Consider the following 22,331-nt stretch of genomic DNA (forward strand, 5'->3'; position numbering starts at 1 on the left):
CGATAAAACAGAGATTCAAGTCGCAGCAACACATTACCTCCATTCTCTTCACGTGACGAATTTTCAGTCCCCTGCAAACTCCAATACCCATTATCTAACGAAACCCTGGCTATTATATCCAGTTGAATTTCTTCTTTGCTGTTGTAAATTGTTTAAAAAAAAACAGCATAGATTTGTATTTACGGATTTATAATCATTCTAGTTGTAAACGGTTACAAAACAGTAAAGGTAGAAAGAATGTTTTTACCCTAAACTTAATGGTTAATCGGATGGACAAACAGTTGCCGGATATTTTATCATAATTTTAGAATGAAAATTACAGCGGTGCATTATGTGCACTTGTAAATTCAAAAGAAAGTTAAATGTAAAAGATGAAATGTAAAAATATTTAACAAAATGTACGTTTCCTTTGGTTTTCTAGCTAGCTGAATTTGAAATACAAAAAGTCAAATCTTGCTAATTTAACGAAATTTTGCTGCTTAACATGGCTTAAAAACTATAAAAAGGCAATAATATTTTTAAAGACTGTATAATGATTATAATATAATATAATAATATAATAATATAATATAATATATAATATAATATATAATATAATATATAATATAATATATAATATAATATATAATATAATATATAATATAATATATAATATAATATATAATATAATATATAATATAATATATGATATAATATATAATATAATATATAATATAATATATAATATAATATATAATATAATATATAATATAATATAATGATTAGAACTAATATAATAATAAATATTATAATAATTATTATAATTAATGTAATAAAAATAAAAAGAGTTTTAAGTGGAAGTATCTGAATGGTATAAGAGGAAAAATATTATTTCAGTTTAATAATGATTTGGGAATTTTTTTACATATTTCGTAACTTTTAGCCCCTCCTCAAGATACCATTATTCTGTTTACTGTACTATGTATCTTAATTTAAGAATAACAAATTACCTTTATTTTTGTATTATAAGTCCCTAATTAAAGACGTCAATTTTCAGCCCTCCCTAATATCTATGCAGAGTTAGGACAAAATTATGAAAACACTTCTATCTAAACTCATTTTTTTCATATTTCTGAAGAAATACTGAGAGATTTGTTTTAAAGCTTTACAATTGTTAAAGTCGTTCTTTTCATTAAGTCATCTAAACCTAAGATTTCTCTTACCTATCAGTAACATTTAAAACTTTTTGAGTTTCAGTGACCAGCAATAAATTAAGAACAAAAAATAGTGTATTTAAACATAAATATGCCAAGAATACAGCTATAAACTTGTAACTTGTATCAGTTACTCTGGTTATAATATGCAACATCTGCTCAAATTTTTATAAATCAAGTTTATAAATATCCATGGAGATATGAACCTTTTTATAAAAAATAACTTCTTATATTGCCTTAAATTTTCTTACCATAACTTCAGAAATATTTAATGAAATGAAACAAAAATTTTAGTTTAATTTTTAATTTAACAAAAATATCATTTTAAAATTTGTAAAAAATTCATTTAAATTGCGCAAGATTTGAGCATTAATCAGATGATGTTGAATTTGGACCATGCCTTTAGTTTTATTAACGTTTTTGAGATAGCTTGATCAATTTTTAACCTTGATCATTTTCACAACTTATTAGCTTCCCACAGAAATGTGTTAAACGTGCAAGTCAAAGACAATGACAACCAAAGACATTATACAAACCATAAAGTATAAGAACCGAAGAAATATCAAATACTTTGCATTTTTAATAGTTTTTAATGCCATTCTATTGATATTTAACTGATTTTTTTAACTTAATTTTTATTTTTTTTATTAGTGATTATTGATTTTTTCCTTCTTAGGGGCCATTGGATCTTTCTCCCCTTGGATTGGTGAGGAATATTCTTTCTGAATTATCATATAACAAGACTAATGTTAACAAAACTGTACATTGATTCAATGAACAGTGGTAGTTAGCATCAAATATATCGCAACAAACCTGTTTTAACTGTTTACATTTTAGAAAATTCCAGATTAAAATTTCAAAACAATATTCTTCGGAAACAATTTTCAGATTCTTTATTTTATGTAGTGTTAAAAATTAATGGCAAAGACTAATTTGAATTTAAAAAAATCCAAAATAAATAGAACTCGCGATTAATTGACATCACTCAATAATAAATTAAATAAATGTTTTTTGAAAAAAAAAACATTTTATTCGACAATTGCTCTCAAATCAACATTTTTAAGATATAATCAGAGGTCTAGAGCAAGGATGGGCAAACCTTTTTGGTCGAGGGCCAAAAATCGAGAAAAAAAATGTTTGGTGGGACAAATAAAACTTTCAAAATTTAAAAAAAAAAGCGATATACAAGTTTTAATTTAAATATTTAGTGAGATGAATGAAATTGCGATTTCGTTTTTAAAAGTTTCTTATATTAAGGTTCGAAGCGAGATGTTCCTATTTTACGGAACAAGGCTAAATGCTTTTCTGTTAGTCCACTTCTGAAATGATTCTTTCTAAGGTTCAAAGTTGAAAACTCTTGTTCACATATATAAGATTAAGCAAACATAGAGCTGATTTTCGGGGCATGAAATATTAAATTTTGGAAACTAGCTTTTGGTAATGATTTGTAAAACTTTGTTATATTTAGAAACAACTGCTTCAGATGATTGTTAGATTGTCCGCTCGTTGGATCTTAAAATGCGTAGTCTGCCAAATGTGAAGTACAATTTACCTATATTAGATTCCTCGAGAAAGACAAACGCTAGTTAGAGCCAATCTAAGACTATTCTATGAAGAACTTCTGCTTTCAACACTTTACCAATTGAAGCTGTCTGTGCTAACTATTTCCATCAATTTATGTTTTGTAGAACAAAAATAGAGAAAGTAAAAAGGTCATCAGTACTTTGTTAAAAAAGGAAGAACAGAAATAATTTTCAATAGTTGACAAGAAAATGGATGTATATTGTTTATGTATATTGCCACTGATCGGCAAATTAAAATTATATCCGCGGGCCGGATAAAACCTTCCGGCGGGCCACAGTTGACCCGCGGGCCGTAGTTTGCCCATCCCTGGTCTAGAGAGAAGGGTTGGGAAAAAGTGTAGTTATCTCTTCCCCAAATTGGGAAAAAGATTCTTCTAGTTACCAGTTTTGTCTGTTTTGTTTGGCATTTCTGACATTTTTGACAAGCAGTCTAAATAAAAAATATTTTGTCTAGGGACGAATTTCTATGTAATTGTTCGGCTCACAAATTAAAAAGTATTTTCTAATCAGCTTTTTAAAACGATAGGGTATGAAAGATTTGAAGAAAAAAAAGTAACAATTTTAACGTAGTAAGAGAGGCACTGTTTTGCGTTGGTCAAATTCTTTATCTTGCTGAGTATGCTCAATGTTCTAAAATACTGATATCAGTCAACATTTACACTCTTCGAAAAACGTTTTCCTTGTGGAAAAAGTAAGGAAAATGCAATTGAGATTAAAAGCTGACGTTTCGTTAAAATTTTGCCACCCATGTAGCATTTCACATAAGCTTTGGGAAATTGGTAAAGTTAATGCACTTTATACTTAACATTTACGTAATATTGACAGAATAATATTGCCATTGAGATATTTAATAAAAAATGCTACAATTTGACTTTTCGACTTACGTAAATTTTAACGTCGTTTTGATGTATGCAATATGCATAAATGACGTACTCATTCTAACCCAAGAAAAAGTGGTTGGTAGAGTATTCGTAAGAAAAGGGAATTTATTTGCGTATAGTTTTACATGAAATTTACGTTTTTTGGAGGAACCTTTTCTACAGTTCGACGTTTCAGTTTTATGTAAGTTTTACGAATGCTTAGTAAATTTTAAGTAATATACGCATTATACGTATTACATTACGTAATATACGTATTTTTGGTTTTAAATTGGTGGCTCTCCGCTACCTGGGCAGCAGTTTTAAAACAATTTTTGGCGAATCTGCAAGCCTACTATATATAGTTATCTAGTTGCAATGAAAAATAGTTTAGGCCGGTGTTTAACGGAAAGAAGTAATGAGTAACAAAAAAAGAAAAAAGTTCGCAAATTATTTGCAGAGGCGAAATACGCTGCCAATCATGTGAATGTATAGGCAACGGTGTGTGATAAAGCTGTAGACGTTTAAAAATCAAGAAGCCCTTAGATTTTAAAAAAATCGATTTCACTGGATCATCATTTTGAAAACTAAAATCCAATATTTAGTACAATTAATGGATAGGGTAGAATCTACAAAGGTAACTTGTTCATGTTTTAAAATGTAACTAAGTATGTTAGCATCAATTAGAAAAACGAAAGAATATTCAACAGATCGAAAAACCAGAAATATACAATAAATCACAAGTTTTGAATTTAAAAAGGCAACTATGAATTTATAAATAATTCTATTTTATAGACAAAGCTAAAGTAATCTCGTTGCCACCTTATCACATTTTTTAATCTTGTGAAAAAGTGCATGATGGAAAAGGACATATTTAATTTAAACCGATACTGCGAAGAGTTCATTTTGTAATTTGTCTTAGTTTAACAAACCAGCGCACTAGAAAAGATAGCTAAGAAGTTCTTTCGGAGGAACAACTCAGTAGAATCCTGTAAAAAAGAAAGATTTATTTAATTGTGCAATGATTGTAATAAATTTAACGTACTACATTTTTCTGTCTTATTGTACGGATTTTAGTTATTTACTAGTTACACTATTTAAATAGTTACATTATTAATTATTTCATTATTTAATTATGTTATACATACAAAAATTTAAAACATTAAATCTTATCTAATAAAAAGTTATCCCTCATTAGATGTACTCATACGTTGAAAAAAATCATCCTTATTCAATTCCTTTTTTTTTTCAATAAATTTTAGTTATAATAATTATCTTAATTCTTATCTGCGATCAAAATAACAAAATGAAGAGGGCAATTAGCAAATGAGAACATTTAGCATTTTAAAAATAATTAAAAATTTACTCAGGACACAAACAAATTGCAAGCTGAATAATTTCATCCCACTTTCCTCCACTATTAAAACTTTCATTCTAAAATAAACTCAACTAACCATAAATCTAATTGACCGTAAAGTTTACTGTAAGGAACATTTTTTACCATTGCGGTTTTAAAAACAGTTCACAAATAATATGGTTAAAAAAAAACATGAATACAAAATTAGTCGGATTTTTAACCATTTGCAACTAGCATAGATTCAAAACTGTAAAAGTGAAATTTTACTGGTTTAGTAGCTTTATGGTACCGCCATCTATATGTTATTGAAAATACGGTATTCTAATACCCAGTGTCACAAATTGTGGAGGGCAGGACACTATAAACTCTTCACGTGTTGAAATGAATAGAAAAAATATTGTATTGTCAACACACGCAGGGACTCAAACCCCAGTTCTGTCGGTGTTCAGATTGATAAATCAGACCTTTCAGCTCTGGTATAAACCAAGTTGCAAGAAACTAAGTGACTTCATTAGGTTAAACTAGTTGGTTCAGGTTGTTTGAACGTGAACGTGAATGCAGTTAATATACGGTTTTTCATACAATTTAAATGAACGCAGAACAGTTTGAATAATACCATCTTATATCTGGTTATTAAAATGTTTTGTTTGACTATGGTAAAATGACAATTAAATAAAATGTTATTTAACCATTTTTTCCAAGAAATTTCAAACAGTGTGGAATAAGATTGTTGTTGGCGTTTTTTTTTTTTTTTTTATATAGGTGATAATGTTGCCAAAATTTGAAGAAAAGGGAATTAAGTTATGAAGAAAGGTGGGGTTAACTCTTTCGAAAATAACGGGACACATACATCCCAAGCAAATTTCAAAAAAATCATGCGGGACAGAAACGCTTCCCTGTCTAATGGGAAACTTTCCCACCATTCCTGCCAATATTTTTGAAAGTATTTTCATTCACAGAACATAGATGGCGCTACCGTACACAATGCTACCTTATTTGCATAATGTTTATGCTACCAAAATTGTTCTGTTGTAAAAAAAAAAAACTCGTCGCGAAAAGGTTAAAACATATAAGTACATTATTTTTCAATTGGTTTAAAATATATTATTTTTCATGTGAATAAAAACAGCTTTTCTTTTCCTCCAAATGTTTCCTTTCATTTCTTAGAAATGATCTCCTGTAAAATTTAAAAATACAGGAAAATAATTAATATCTGTGGAACGAGCTTCAAATTGAAAAAAAAGAATCAAGCACACAATACATACATTTAATTTGATCACACAAGAAATTTTTATTTCAGCTAAATAGAAGACATTTTATTTAATTAGTTTAAATGCAATAGATAAAAAATAGAGAAAATTTGATGAAGAAAAATTCTTCATGAAAGATGTGAATTATGAAATGCGTCACATAGAAAATTGTTAAAAAATAATAACAATGGGCATAACGATGCCTATCTGAAAGCCTTTACGAAATACCATGTACTTTGTGTAAGAATTAAATCAAAATTAAGTATCAGTCATGTCAGTCCGCTTCCCTTAATTCCCCGAATTACTTGCCATACATAGTTGATTTTTTCTTACTATGCAATATTTTCTCAAAAAAAAAAATAATAATAAAAATTATTTTCTGTGAAATATAATCTCGTAATAACATTTTGCTAACATGTGAATCAAAGTAAACCATTTCCTGGATATAAAAAATAATCAACTGCGTTATAAAAAGTTCATGCTGTGAAAAAATTCCTTTCTGTACTAAAGCTTGTGTTATTTTCTGTTACAGTTTGGCAGCGTAAGTATTCTCCAGAGCACAGCATTTATTTTTAAATTTTTCTAGAATTCATTTAATTTTAACATTTTAGAAATAATTTACTTGATTATAAAAATCATGTTTGAAATGATTTTTTGAGTAAGAATAAAAAATTTGAAAAAGTCTACACTATTTGATGCTTTAAGCTTATTCTTTTATTATTTATCTCTGTCAGTGGGAGTTGTGAAATCTGTGTATTAGAAAAATTTAAAAAAAAAAGCAAGCTGTGATCATGTTTAATGGAAATTCATTATATTTTTTTTAAATAATTTAGTAACAAAATACTTCATTAATATATATCCAGTAACTTTTATTAATAGATTAGAAAATGAATTTCCTTTCTTTTAAAAGCCTTTTTTATTAAAACCAAAGAATATAAAATAAGATATTTGGAAAATGAAAATGCTAAAAACTCTTAACTATCTGCCATTAAGCTTATTCTTTTGCTTTTTTTTCTCGATTAATATCAGTTATGGAATGTGCCATATAGTAAATTTTAACTAAGCAGAAATAATGCTCAATTTAAAGTTATTATGCACTAATATATCTAATTAAAATATTAACAAAAATATAGTCCATAGAAATGCATTTAGTATCTGCAATGTGTAAATTTCAAAAAATTGCTTTCTGTTTTAAAATTTTAATCAAAATTTTAGAAAATATTTTTTTACCTTTTAAATAATAAAATGATAGAAGATAAAAAAGATTTAAAAAAAACAAACAATTTGAAGTTTTAAACTCTTTCTTTTGTTATTTGCCTCAGATTGAGTCATTGAATATACCAGATAGAGAAACTGAAAAATAATATGCAGTGAAATTCTTTAAAAGAAAGTTATTATGCATTATTAAATTTGTTTAAAATTTTAAACAAATAAAATGTTTCAAAGATGCACATAATGTTAATGTTTATTTTAGAAAAAAAGAATAATTTCTTTAGTAAATCTTTTGAATTAAAGCTTTTGATGCTCTTATTCACAGGAAAGTGAGGTAAGTTTTCCTTGGAACGTTATAGTACTTCTTACTTTCACGGCATTGTTTTTGTTTTCACGTTTAAGAAACTGCTCTTTCACATTAAAGTAAGAAAATACAATGACTGTATGTATCCTAACACAAACATTATTGCCCCACGTAATCCTCGAGATCTATTTGCTTAAAAAAATGAACACATAAGTTAAGTATTGAAAAAGGACTGACTGCTAATCATAATAGATATTAGTACTAAATGGAAACTATTGCAATTGTTATAGGGGCCAAAATATGAGTAGTATTTTTTTCATTTGCTTGCACCGTTGCAGATAAATGCACCGTCGTCAAACCAAAAATACCGGAAATGGCCTTCCTTTTACATACTCTTAGGAATCGGCACAGTAAAAATATGTTAATTTATTTCATATCGGCTGAATTTGAAAAAAAAATGAGGCTAAAATAGGGGCAGGCATTTAAAATCCTTAAAGTTAAAAGGTGAGGAATATCGAACTGCATGTATTTAAAGAAGGATATTTTTGATAAGAGACTTGTAAGAGGAATAGAAAAAGTGCAGAGAGACATTTGAGAAAAATATTTTATAGAAATATTTCTGTGCCGCAATTCCGGTTGTTTAAAACATTTAAACCAGATTTTTTTTCATATGTCATGACACAAAAAAGGCTCTTATTAAAGAGGTGATTTTTTTTAACTAAATGATTATTTTCTTCTGTTAGCTGCCTCTTGAGTTTTGGAAATTAAAAATCATCAGCTTGCTGTGAAAACAGTCCCTTTTTTAAATCAGAAGAATTTTCACAGAATTCTCACAATTCCCGTGATGTATATGCTCTGGTAGGTCGAAATGGGTTAACCGTATTTAGACAATAACAACGTCAATAAACGTTTTTCCTCACCTTTAGCAGATTGAGTATCATCTTTTATATGGTTATTTGACTGTTTTGGTTGAATATGGTAAAATTAAATAAATTGTTATTTGACCGTTTTCACTGAGACATTTTCAACTGTGTAATTATATTATTATTTTATGGAATTTGGTTTGCATTGAAGCTTTGCTGTAAAACTTCTGCATTTGAGTATTAACTCATCAATAGAAGAAAATAGAGGCGCCTTTCTTAAGAATATTATATCAATTTGTACCTTCATTGAAACTGCTTAAAAGTGCATTTACATTTGTTGGCGAAATATTCATATTCGGTTCTTTTGGCAAACCAAAAAACGGACGCAGATATTTTATAGCCACCTTTGCAAATGACAGTGAAGAAAAAATAATAAAAAAAATCACTTTAAAGCACTAATGCAACATGTAATGTACTTTAAAGCAATAAGGATATGTTAAATCACTATTTAACCTACCCCTATTTGGACAATGATAAAACATAATGATTCGTCACCTGGTTGCTGACAGCCGACTGAAGGCATCAGAAAGAGAATAAAGAATTAAATTTGATGATTAAGATGAGAAGACAGGCACCGGCTTCATGATGCCGGTTATAGTGTGTGTGAGACAGATTAACTACGTGAATTATTGTACAATCTGTTCTATACTGTTATAGATTTCTTGGAAAAATAGTTAAATAACAATTTATTTAAATATTATCATATTCAAACAAACAATCAAATGGTTATAAATAGAATGTTAAGAGAACTGTGGGAAAAACCGTTTAATAACTGTTTTCACCGAATATAGTTAGACATCAGAATTTTATCGCATTGACTATGCCCATTTAATGAAACCATTTAGCTCCTTACAACTGCATGCATCTTAAAGACGAAAGAACTAATCTGTCAGTCTTATGATCGATAAAACAGAGATTCAAGTCGCAGCAACACATTACCTCCATTCTCTTCACGTGACGAATTTTCAGTCCCCTGCAAACTCCAATACCCATTATCTAACGAAACCCTATCTATTATATCCAGTTGAATTTCTTCTTTGCTGTTGTAAATTGTTTAAAAAAAAACAGCATAGATTTGTATTTACGGATTTATAATCATTCTAGTTGTAAACGGTTACAAAACAGTAAAGGTAGAAAGAATGTTTTTACCCTAAACTTAATGGTTAATCGGATGGACAAACAGTTGCCGGATATTTTATCATAATTTTAGAATGAAAATTACAGCGGTGCATTATGTGCACTTGTAAATTCAAAAGAAAGTTAAATGTAAAAGATGAAATGTAAAAATATTTAACAAAATGTACGTTTCCTTTGGTTTTCTAGCTAGCTGAATTTGAAATACAAAAAGTCAAATCTTGCTAATTTAACGAAATTTTGCTGCTTAACATGGCTTAAAAACTATAAAAAGGCAATAATATTTTTAAAGACTGTATAATGATTATAATATAATATAATAATATAATATAATATATAATATAATATATAATATAATATATAATATAATATATAATATAATATATAATATAATATATAATATAATATATAATATAATATAATGATTATAACTAATATAATAATAAATATTATAATAATTATTATAATTAATGTAATAAAAATAAAAAGAGTTTTAAGTGGAAGTATCTGAATGGTATAAGAGGAAAAATATTATTTCAGTTTAATAATGATTTGGGAATTTTTTTACATATTTCGTAACTTTTAGCCCCTCCTCAAGATACCATTATTCTGTTTACTGTACTATGTATCTTAATTTAAGAATAACAAATTACCTTTATTTTTGTATTATAAGTCCCTAATTAAAGACGTCAATTTTCAGCCCTCCCTAATATCTATGCAGAGTTAGGACAAAATTATGAAAACACTTCTATCTAAACTCATTTTTTTCATATTTCTGAAGAAATACTGAGAGATTTGTTTTAAAGCTTTACAATTGTTAAAGTCGTTCTTTTCATTAAGTCATCTAAACCTAAGATTTCTCTTACCTATCAGTAACATTTAAAACTTTTTGAGTTTCAGTGACCAGCAATAAATTAAGAACAAAAAATAGTGTATTTAAACATAAATATGCCAAGAATACAGCTATAAACTTGTAACTTGTATCAGTTACTCTGGTTATAATATGCAACATCTGCTCAAATTTTTATAAATCAAGTTTATAAATATCCATGGAGATATGAACCTTTTTATAAAAAATAACTTCTTATATTGCCTTAAATTTTCTTACCATAACTTCAGAAATATTTAATGAAATGAAACAAAAATTTTAGTTTAATTTTTAATTTAACAAAAATATCATTTTAAAATTTGTAAAAAATTCATTTAAATTGCGCAAGATTTGAGCATTAATCAGATGATGTTGAATTTGGACCATGCCTTTAGTTTTATTAACGTTTTTGAGATAGCTTGATCAATTTTTAACCTTGATCATTTTCACAACTTATTAGCTTCCCACAGAAATTTGTTAAACGTGCAAGTAAAAGACAATGACAACCAAAGACATTATACAAACCATAAAGTATAAGAACCGAAGAAATATCAAATACTTTGCATTTTTAATAGTTTTTAATGCCATTCTATTGATATTTAACTGATTTTTTTAACTTAATTTTTATTTTTTTTATTAGTGATTATTGATTTTTTCCTTCTTAGGGGCCATTGGATCTTTCTTCCCTTGGATTGGTAAGGAATATTCTTTCTGAATTATCATATAACAAGACTGATGTTAACAAAACTGTACATTGATTCAATGAACAGTGGTAGTTAGCATCAAATATATCGCAACAAACCTGTTTTAACTGTTTACATTTTAGAAAATTCCAGATTAAAATTTCAAAACAATATTCTTCGGAAACAATTTTCAGATTCTTTATTTTATGTAGTGTTAAAAATTAATGGCAAAGACTAATTTGAATTTAAAAAAATCCAAAATAAATAGAACTCGCGATTAATTGACATCACTCAATAATAAATTAAATAAATGTTTTTTGAAAAAAAAAACATTTTATTCGACAATTGCTCTCAAATCAACATTTTTAAGATATAATCAGAGGTCTAGAGCAGGGATGGGCAAACTTTTTTGGTCGAGGGCCAAAAATCGAGAAAAAAAATGTTTGGTGGGACAAATAAAACTTTCAAAATTTAAAAAAAAAAAAGCGATATACATGTTTTAATTTAAATATTTAGTGAGATGAATGAAATTGCGATTTCGTTTTTAAAAGTTTCTTATATTAAGGTTCGAAGCGAGATGTGCCTATTTTACGGAACAAGGCTAAATGCTTTTCTGTTAGTCCACTTCTGAAATGATTCTTTTTAAGGTTCAAAGTTGAAAACTCTTGTTCACATATATAAGATTAAGCAAACATAGATCTGATTTTCGGGGCATGAAATATTAAATTTTGGAAACTAGCTTTTGGTAATGATTTGTAAAACTTTGGCATATTTAGAAACATCTGCTTCAGATGATTGTTAGATTGTCCGCTCGTTGGATCTTAAAATGCGTAGTCTGCCAAATGTGAAGTACAATTTATCTATATTAGATTCCTCGAGAAAGACAAACGCTAGTTAGAGCCAATCTAAGACTATTCTATGAAGAACTTCTGCTTTCAACATTTTACCAATTGAAGCTGTCTGTGCTAACTATTTCCATCAATTTATGTTTTGTAGAACAAAAATAGAGAAAGTAAAAAGGTCATCAGTACTTTGTTAAAAAAGGAAGAACAGAAATAATTTTAAATAGTTGACAAGAAAATGGATGTATATTGTTTATGTATATTGCCACTGATCGGCAAATTAAAATTATATCCGCGGGCCGGATAAAACCTTCCGGCGGGCCACAGTTGACCCGCGGGCCGTAGTTTGCCCATCCCTGGTCTAGAGAGAAGGGTTGGGAAAAAGTGTAGTTATCTTTTCCCCAAATTGGGAAAAAGATTCCTCTAGTTACCAGTTTTGTCTGTTTTGTTTGGCATTTCTGACATTTTTGACAAGCAGTCTAAATAAAAAATATTTTGTCTAGGGACGAATTTCTATGTAATTGTTCGGCTCACAAATTAAAAAGTATTTTCTAATCAGCTTTTTAAAACGATAGGGTATGAAAGATTTGAAGAAAAAAAAGTAACAATTTTAACGTAGTAAGAGAGGCACTGTTTTGCGTTGGTCAAATTCTTTATCTTGCTGAGTATGCTCAATGTTCTAAAATACTGATATCAGTCAACATTTACACTCTTCGAAAAACGTTTTCCTTGTGGAAAAAGTAAGGAAAATGCAATTGAGATTAAAAGCTGACGTTTCGTTAAAATTTTGCCACCCATGTAGCATTTCACATAAGCTTTGGGAAATTGGTAAAGTTAATGCACTTTATACTTAACATTTACGTAATATTGACAGAATAATATTGCCATTGAGATATTTAATAAAAAATGCTACAATTTGACTTTTCGACTTACGTAAATTTTAACGTCGTTTTGATGTATGCAATATGCATAAATGACGTACTCATTCTAACCCAAGAAAAAGTGGTTGGTAGAGTATTCGTAAGAAAAGGGAATTTATTTGCGTATAGTTTTACATGAAATTTACGTTTTTTGGAGGAACCTTTTCTACAGTTCGACGTTTCAGTTTTATGTAAGTTTTACGAATGCTTAGTAAATTTTAAGTAATATACGCATTATACGTATTACATTACGTAATATACGTATTTTTGGTTTTAAATTGGTGGCTCTCCGCTACCTGGGCAGCAGTTTTAAAACAATTTTTGGCGAATCTGCAAGCCTACTATATATAGTTATCTAGTTGCAATGAAAAATAGTTTAGGCCGGTGTTTAACGGAAAGAAGTAATGAGTAACAAAAAAAGAAAAAAGTTCGCAAATTATTTGCAGAGGCGAAATACGCTGCCAATCATGTGAATGTATAGGCAACGGTGTGTGATAAAGCTGTAGACGTTTAAAAATCAAGAAGCCCTTAGATTTTAAAAAAATCGATTTCACTGGATCATCATTTTGAAAACTAAAATCCAATATTTAGTACAATTAATGGATAGGGTAGAATCTATAAAGGTAACTTGTTCATGTTTTAAAATGTAACTAAGTATGTTAGCATCAATTAGAAAAACGAAAGAATATTCAACAGATCGAAAAACCAGAAATATACAATAAATCACAAGTTTTGAATTTAAAAAGGCAACTATGAATTTATAAATAATTCTATTTTATAGACAAAGCTAAAGTAATCTCGTTGCCACCTTATCACATTTTTTAATCTTGTGAAAAAGTGCATGATGGAAAAGGACATATTTAATTTAGACCGATACTGCGAAGAGTTCATTTTGTAATTTGTCTTAGTTTAACAAACCAGCGCACTAGAAAAGATAGCTAAGAAGTTCTTTCGGAGGAACAACTCAGTAGAGTCCTGTAAAAAAGAAAGATTTATTTAATTGTGCAATGATTGTAATAAATTTAACGTACTACATTGTTCTGTCTTATTGTACGGATTTTAGTTATTTACTAGTTACACTATTTAAATAGTTACATTATTAATTATTTCATTATTTAATTATGTTATACATACAAAAATTTAAAACATTAAATCTTATCTAATAAAAAGTTATCCCTCATTAGATGTACTCATACGTTGAAAAAAATCATCCTTATTCAATTCCTTTTTTTTTCAATAAATTTTAGTTATAATAATTATCTTAATTCTTATCTGCGATCAAAATGACAAAATGAAGAGAGCAATTAGCAAATGAGAACATTTAGCATTTTAAAAATAATTAAAAATTTACTCAGGACACAAACAAATTGCAAGCTGAATAATTTCATCCCACTTTCCTCCACTATTAAAACTTTCATTCTAAAATGAACTCAACTAACCATAAATCTAATTGACCGTAAAGTTTACTGTAAAGAACATTTTTTACCATTGCGGTTTTAAAAACAGTTCACAAATAATATGGTTAAAAAAAACATGAATACAAAATTAGTCGGGTTTTTAACCATTTGCAACTAGCATAGATTCAAAACTGTAAAAGTGAAATTTTACTGGTTTAGTAGCTTTATGGTACCGCCATCTATATGTTATTGAAAATAAGGTATTCTAATACCCAGTGTCACAAATTGTGGAGGGCAGGACACTATAAACTCTTCACGTGTTGAAATGAATAGAAAAAATATTGTATTGTCAACGCACGCAGGGACTCAAACCCCAGTTCTGTCGGTGTTCAGATTGATAAATCAGACCTTTCAGCTCTGATATAAACCAAGTTGCAAGAAACTAAGTGACTTCATTAGGTTAAACTAGTTGGTTCAGGTTGTTTGAACGTGAACGTGAATGCAGTTAATATACGGTTTTTCATACAATTTAAATGAACGCAGAACAGTTTGAATAATACCATCTTATATCTGGTTATTAAAATGTTTTGTTTGACTATGGTAAAATGACAATTAAATAAAATGTTATTTAACCATTTTTTCCAAGAAATTTCAAACAGTGTGGAATAAGATTGTTGTTGGCGTTTTTTTTTTTTTTTTTATATAGGTGATAATGTTGCCAAAATTTGAAGAAAAGGGAATTAAGTTATGAAGAAAGGTGGGGTTAACTCTTTCGAAAATAACGGGACACATACATCCCAAGCAAATTTCAAAAAAATCTTTCGGGACAGAAACGCTTCCCTGTCTAATGGGAAACATTCCCACCATTCCTGCCAATATTTTTGAAAGTATTTTCATTCACAGAACATAGATGGCGCTACCGTACATAATGCTACCTTATTTGCATAATGTTTATGCTACCAAAATTGTTCTGTTGTAAAAAAAAAACTCGTCGCGAAAAGGTTAAAACATATAAGTACATTATTTTTCAATTGGTTTAAAATATATTATTTTTCATGTGAATAAAAACAGCTTTTCTTTTCCTCCAAATGTTTCCTTTCATTTCTTAGAAATGATCTCCTGTAAAATTTAAAAATACAGGAAAATAATTAATATCTGTGGAACGAGCTTTAAATTGAAAAAAAAAATCAAGCACACAATAGATACATTTAATTTGATCAGACAAGAAATTTTTATTTCAGCTAAATAGAAGACATTTTATTTAATTAGTTTAAATGCAATAGATAAAAAATAGAGAAAATTTGATGAAGAAAAATTCTTCATGAAAGATGTGAATTATGAAATGCGTCACATAGAAAATTGTTAAAAAATAATAACAATGGGCATAACGATGCCTATCTGAAAGCCTTTACGAAATACCATGTACTTTGTGTAAAAATTAAATCAAAATTAAGTATCAGTCATGTCAGTCCGCTTCCCTCAATTCCCCGGATTGCTTGCCATACATAGTTGATTTTTTCTTACTATGCAATATTTTCTCAAAAAAAAAATAATAATAATAAAAATTATTTTCTGTGAAATATAATCTCGTAATAACATTTTGCTAACATGTGAATCAAAGTAAACCATTTCCTGGATATAAAAAATAATCAACTGCGTTATAAAAAGTTCATGCTGTGAAAAAATTCCTTTCTGTACTAAAGCTTGTGTTATTTTCTGTTACAGTTTGGCAGCGTAAGTATTCTCCAGAGCACAGCATTTATTTTTAAATTTTTCTAGAATTCATTTAATTTTAACATTTTAGAAATAATTTACTTGATTATAAAAATCATTTTTGAAATGATTTTTTGAGTAAGAATAAAAAATTTGAAAAAGTCTACACTATTTGATGCTTTAAGCTTATTCTTTTATTATTTATCTCTGTCAGTGGGAGTTGTGAAATCTGTGTATTAGAAAAATTTTAAAAAAAAAGCAAGCTGTGATCATGTTTAATGGAAATTCATTATATTTTTTTTAAATAATTTAGTAACAAAATACTTCATTAATATATATCCAGTAACTTTTATTAATAGATTAGAAAATGAATTTCCTTTCTTTTAAAAGCCTTTTTTATTAAAACCAAAGAATATAAAATAAGATATTTGGAAAATGAAAATGCTAAAAACTCTTAACTATCTGCCATTCAGCTTATTCTTTTGCTTTTTTTTCTCGATTAATATCAGTTATGGAATGTGCCATATAGTAAATTTTAATTAAGCAGAAATAATGCTCAATTTAAAGTTATTATGCACTAATATATCTAATTAAAATATTAACAAAAATATAGTCCATAGAAATGCATTTAGTATCTGCAATGTGTAAATTTCAAAAAATTGCTTTCTGTTTTAAAATTTTAATCAAATTTTTAGAAAATATTTTTTTACCTTTTAAATAATAAAATGATAGAAGATAAAAAAGATTTAAAAAAAAAACAAACAATTTGAAGTTTTAAACTCTTTCTTTTGTTATTTGTCTCAGATTGAGTCATTGAATATACCAGATAGAGAAACTGAAAAATAATATGCAGTGAAATTCTTTAAAAGAAAGTTATTATGCATTATTAAATTTGTTTAAAATTTTAAACAAATAAAATGTTTCAAAGATGCACATAATGTTAATGTTTATTTTAGAAAAAAAAATAATTTCTTTAGTAAATCTTTTGAATTAAAGCTTTTGATGCTCTTATTCACAGGAAAGTGAGGTAAGTTTTCCTTGGAACGTTATAGTACTTCTTACTTTCACGGCATTGTTTTTGTTTTCACGTTTAAGAAACTGCTCTTTCACATTAAAGTAAGAAAATACAATAACTGTATGTATCCTAACACAAACATTATTGCCCCACGTAATCCTCGAGATCTATTTGCTTAAAAAAATTAACACATAAGTTAAGTATTGAAAAAGGACTGACTGCTAATCATAATAGATATTAGTACTAAATGGAAACTATTGCAATTGTTATAGGGGCCAAAATATGAGTAGTATTTTGTTCATTTGCTTGCACCGTTGCAGATAAATGCACCGTCGTCAAACCAAAAATTCCGGAAATGGCCTTCCTTTTACATACTCTTAGGAATCGGCACAGTAAAAATATGTTAATTTATTTCATATCGGCTGAATTTGAAAAAAAATGAGGCTAAAATAGGGGCAGGCATTTAAAATCCTTAAAGTTAAAAGGTGAGGAATATCGAACTGCATGTATTTAAAGAAGGATATTTTTGATAAGAGACTTGTAAGAGCAATAGAAAAAGTGCAGAGAGATATTTGAGAAAAATATTTTATAGAAATATTTCTGTGCCGCAATTCCGGTTGTTTAAAACATTTAAACCAGATTTTTTTTCATATGTCATGACACAAAAAAGGCTCTTATTAAAGAGGTGATTTTTTTTAACTAAATGATTATTTTCTTCTGTTAGCTGCCTCTTGAGTTTTGGAAATTAAAAATCATCAGCTTGCTGTGAAAACAGTCCCTTTTTTAAATCAGAAGAATTTTCACAGAATTCTCACAATTCCCGTGATGTATATGCTCTGGTAGGTCGAAATGGGTTAACGGTATTTAGACAATAACAACGTCAATAAACGTTTTTCCTCACCTTTAGCAGATTGAGTATCATCTTTTATATGGTTATTTGACTGTTTTGGTTGAATATGGTAAAATTAAATAAATTGTTATTTGACCGTTTTCACTGAGACATTTTCAACTGTGTAATTATATTATTATTTTATGGAATTTGATTTGCATTGAAGCTTTGCTGTAAAACTTCTGCATTTGAGTATTAACTCATCAATAGAAGAAAATAGAGGCGCCTTTCTTAAGAATATTATATCAATTTGTACCTTCATTGAAACTGCTTAAAAGTGCATTTACATTTGTTGGCGAAATATTCATATTCGGTTCTTTTGGCAAACCAAAAAACGGACGCAGATATTTTATAGCCACCTTTGCAAATGACAGTGAAGGAAAAATAATAAAAAAAATCACTTTAAAGCACTAATGCAACATGTAATGTACTTTAAAGCAATAAGGATATGTTAAATCACTATTTAACCTACCCCTATTTGGACAATGATAAAACATAATGATTCGTCACCTGGTTGCTGACAGCCGACTGAAGGCATCAGAAAGAGAATAAAGAATTAAATTTGATGATTAAGATGAGAAGACAGGCACCGGCTTCATGATGCCGGTTATAGTGTGTGTGAGACAGATTAACTACGTGAATTATTGTACAATCTGTTCTATACTGTTATAGATTTCTTGGAAAAATAGTTAAATAACAATTTATTTAAATATTATCATATTCAAACAAACAATCAAATGGTTATAAATAGAATGTTAAGAGAACTGTGGGAAAAACCGTTTAATAACTGTTTTCACCGAATATAGTTAGACATCAGAATTTTATCGCATTGACTATGCCCATTTAATGAAACCATTTAGCTCCTTACAACTGCATGCATCTTAAAGACGAAAGAACTAATCTGTCAGTCTTATGATCGATAAAACAGAGATTCAAGTCGCAGCAACACATTACCTCCATTCTCTTCACGTGACGAATTTTCAGTCCCCTGCAAACTCCAATACCCATTATCTAACGAAACCCTGGCTATTATATCCAGTTGAATTTCTTCTTTGCTGTTGTAAATTGTTTAAAAAAAAACAGCATAGATTTGTATTTACGGATTTATAATCATTCTAGTTGTAAACGGTTACAAAACAGTAAAGGTAGAAAGAATGTTTTTACCCTAAACTTAATGGTTAATCGGATGGACAAACAGTTGCCGGATATTTTATCATAATTTTAGAATGAAAATTACAGCGGTGCATTATGTGCACTTGTAAATTCAAAAGAAAGTTAAATGTAAAAGATGAAATGTAAAAATATTTAACAAAATGTACGTTTCCTTTGGTTTTCTAGCTAGCTGAATTTGAAATACAAAAAGTCAAATCTTGCTAATTTAACGAAATTTTGCTGCTTAACATGGCTTAAAAACTATAAAAAGGCTATAATATTTTTAAAGACTGTATAATGATTATAATATAATATAATAATATAATATAATATATAATATAATATATAATATAATATATAATATAATATATAATATAATATATAATATAATATATAATATAATATATAATATAATATATAATATAATATATAATATAATATATAATATAATATAATGATTAGAACTAATATAATAATAAATATTATAATAATTATTATAATTAATGTAATAAAAATAAAAAGATTTTTAAGTGGAAGTATCTGAATGGTATAAGAGGAAAAATATTATTTCAGTTTAATAATGATTTGGGAATTTTTTTACATATTTCGTAACTTTTAGCCCCTCCTCAAGATACCATTATTCTGTTTACTGTACTATGTATCTTAATTTAAGAATAACAAATTACCTTTATTTTTGTATTATAAGTCCCTAATTAAAGACGTCAATTTTCAGCCCTCCCTAATATCTATGCAGAGTTAGGACAAAATTATGAAAACACTTCTATCTAAACTCATTTTTTTCATATTTCTGAAGAAATACTGAGAGATTTGTTTTAAAACTTTACAATTGTTAAAGTCGTTCTTTTCATTAAGTCATCTAAACCTAAGATTTCTCTTACCTATCAATAACATTTAAAACTTTTTGAGTTTCAGTGACCAGCAATAAATTAAGAACAAAAAATAGTGTATTTAAACATAAATATGCCAAGAATACAGCTATAAACTTGTAACTTGTATCAGTTACTCTGGTTATAATATGCAACATCTGCTCAAATTTTTATAAATCAAGTTTATAAATATCCATGGAGATATGAACCTTTTTATAAAAAATAACTTCTTATATTGCCTTAAATTTTCTTACCATAACTTCAGAAATATTTAATGAAATGAAACAAAAATTTTAGTTTAATTTTTAATTTAACAAAAATATCATTTTAAAACTTGTAAAAAATTCATTTAAATTGCGCAAGATTTGAGCATTAATCAGATGATGTTGAATTTGGACCATGCCTTTAGTTTTATTAACGTTTTTGAGATAGCTTGATCAATTTTTAACCTTGATCATTTTCACAACTTATTAGCTTCCCACAGAAATGTGTTAAACGTGCAAGTCAAAGACAATGACAACCAAAGACATTATACAAACCATAAAGTATAAGAACCGAAGAAATATCAAATACTTTGCATTTTTAATAGTTTTTAATGCCATTCTATTGATATTTAACTGATTTTTTTAACTTAATTTTTATTTTTTTTATTAGTGATTATTGATTTTTTCCTTCTTAGGGCCCATTGGATCTTTCTCCCCTTGGATTGGTGAGGAATATTCTTTCTGAATTATCATATAACAAGACTAATGTTAACAAAACTGTACATTGATTCAATGAACAGTGGTAGTTAGCATCAAATATATCGCAACAAACCTGTTTTAACTGTTTACATTTTAGAAAATTCCAGATTAAAATTTCAAAACAATATTCTTCTGAAACAATTTTCAGATTCTTTATTTTATGTAGTGTTAAAAATTAATGACAAAGACTAATTTGAATTTAAAAAAATCCAAAATAAATAGAACTCGCGATTAATTGACATCACTCAATAATAAATTAAATAAATGTTTTTTGAAAAAAAAAACATTTTATTCGACAATTGCTCTCAAATCAACATTTTTAAGATATAATCAGAGGTCTAGAGCAGGGATGGGCAAACTTTTTTGGTCGAGGGCCAAAAATCGAGAAAAAAAATGTTTGGTGGGACAAATAAAACTTTCAAAATTTAAAAAAAAAAAGCGATATACAAGTTTTAATTTAAATATTTAGTGAGATGAATGAAATTGCGATTTCGTTTTTAAAAGTTTCTTATATTAAGGTTCGAAGCGAGATGTTCCTATTTTACGGAACAAGGCTAAATGCTTTTCTGTTAGTCCACTTCTGAAATGATTCTTTCTAAGGTTCAAAGTTGAAAACTCTTGTTCACATATATAAGATTAAGCAAACATAGATCTGATTTTCGGGGCATGAAATATTAAATTTTGGAAACTAGCTTTTGGTAATGATTTGTAAAACTTTGTTATATTTAGAAACAACTGCTTCAGATGATTGTTAGATTGTCCGCTCGTTGGATCTTAAAATGCGTAGTCTGCCAAATGTGAAGTACAATTTACCTATATTAGATTCCTCGAGAAAGACAAACGCTAGTTAGAGTCAATCTAAGACTATTCTATGAAGAACTTCTGCTTTCAACACTTTACCAATTGAAGCTGTCTGTGCTAACTATTTCCATCAATTTATGTTTTGTAGAACAAAAATAGAGAAAGTAAAAAGGTCATCAGTACTTTGTTAAAAAAGGAAGAACAGAAATAATTTTAAATAGTTGACAAGAAAATGGATGTATATTGTTTATGTATATTGCCACTGATCGGCAAATTAAAATTATATCCGCGGGCCGGATAAAACCTTCCGGCGGGCCACAGTTGACCCGCGGGCCGTAGTTTGCCCATCCCTGGTCTAGAGAGAAGGGTTGGGAAAAAGTGTAGTTATCTCTTCCCCAAATTGGGAAAAAGATTCCTCTAGTTACCAGTTTTGTCTGTTTTGTTTGGCATTTCTGACATTTTTGACAAGCAGTCTAAATAAAAAATATTTTGTCTAGGGACGAATTTCTATGTAATTGTTCGGCTCACAAATTAAAAAGTATTTTCTAATCAGCTTTTTAAAACGATAGGGTATGAAAGATTTGAAGAAAAAAAAGTAACAATTTTAA

General features: G+C 27.9%; 1 protein-coding gene across 4 annotated transcripts in view; it reads left to right on the plus strand.

Moving 5' to 3' along the window:
* LOC107441800 (U8-theraphotoxin-Hhn1c 2) overlaps positions 1-22,331 on the plus strand; it is a 58,315-nt gene that overhangs the window by 25,284 nt on the left and 10,700 nt on the right. The window contains exons 6-7 of one of the 4 annotated variants that reach the window (XM_087168038.1): positions 11,347-11,376; positions 16,249-16,400. In XM_087168038.1, coding sequence (XP_087024164.1) covers positions 11,347-11,376; positions 16,249-16,302 — 84 coding nt within the window. In that variant the 3' untranslated portion in view covers positions 16,303-16,400. Of the gene's footprint in view, positions 1-1,869; positions 2,061-6,772; positions 6,925-11,346; positions 11,377-16,248; positions 16,401-22,331 lie in introns of those variants that run through there. The other 3 variants (XM_087168037.1, XR_015435569.1, XM_087168036.1) reach the window with 3 other exon arrangements.

This window comes from Parasteatoda tepidariorum, chromosome 7 (genome assembly GCF_982258835.1).
Source record: "Parasteatoda tepidariorum strain Cologne lab strain chromosome 7, Ptep-v5.0, whole genome shotgun sequence".
NCBI classification, from domain to species: domain Eukaryota; kingdom Metazoa; phylum Arthropoda; class Arachnida; order Araneae; family Theridiidae; genus Parasteatoda; species Parasteatoda tepidariorum.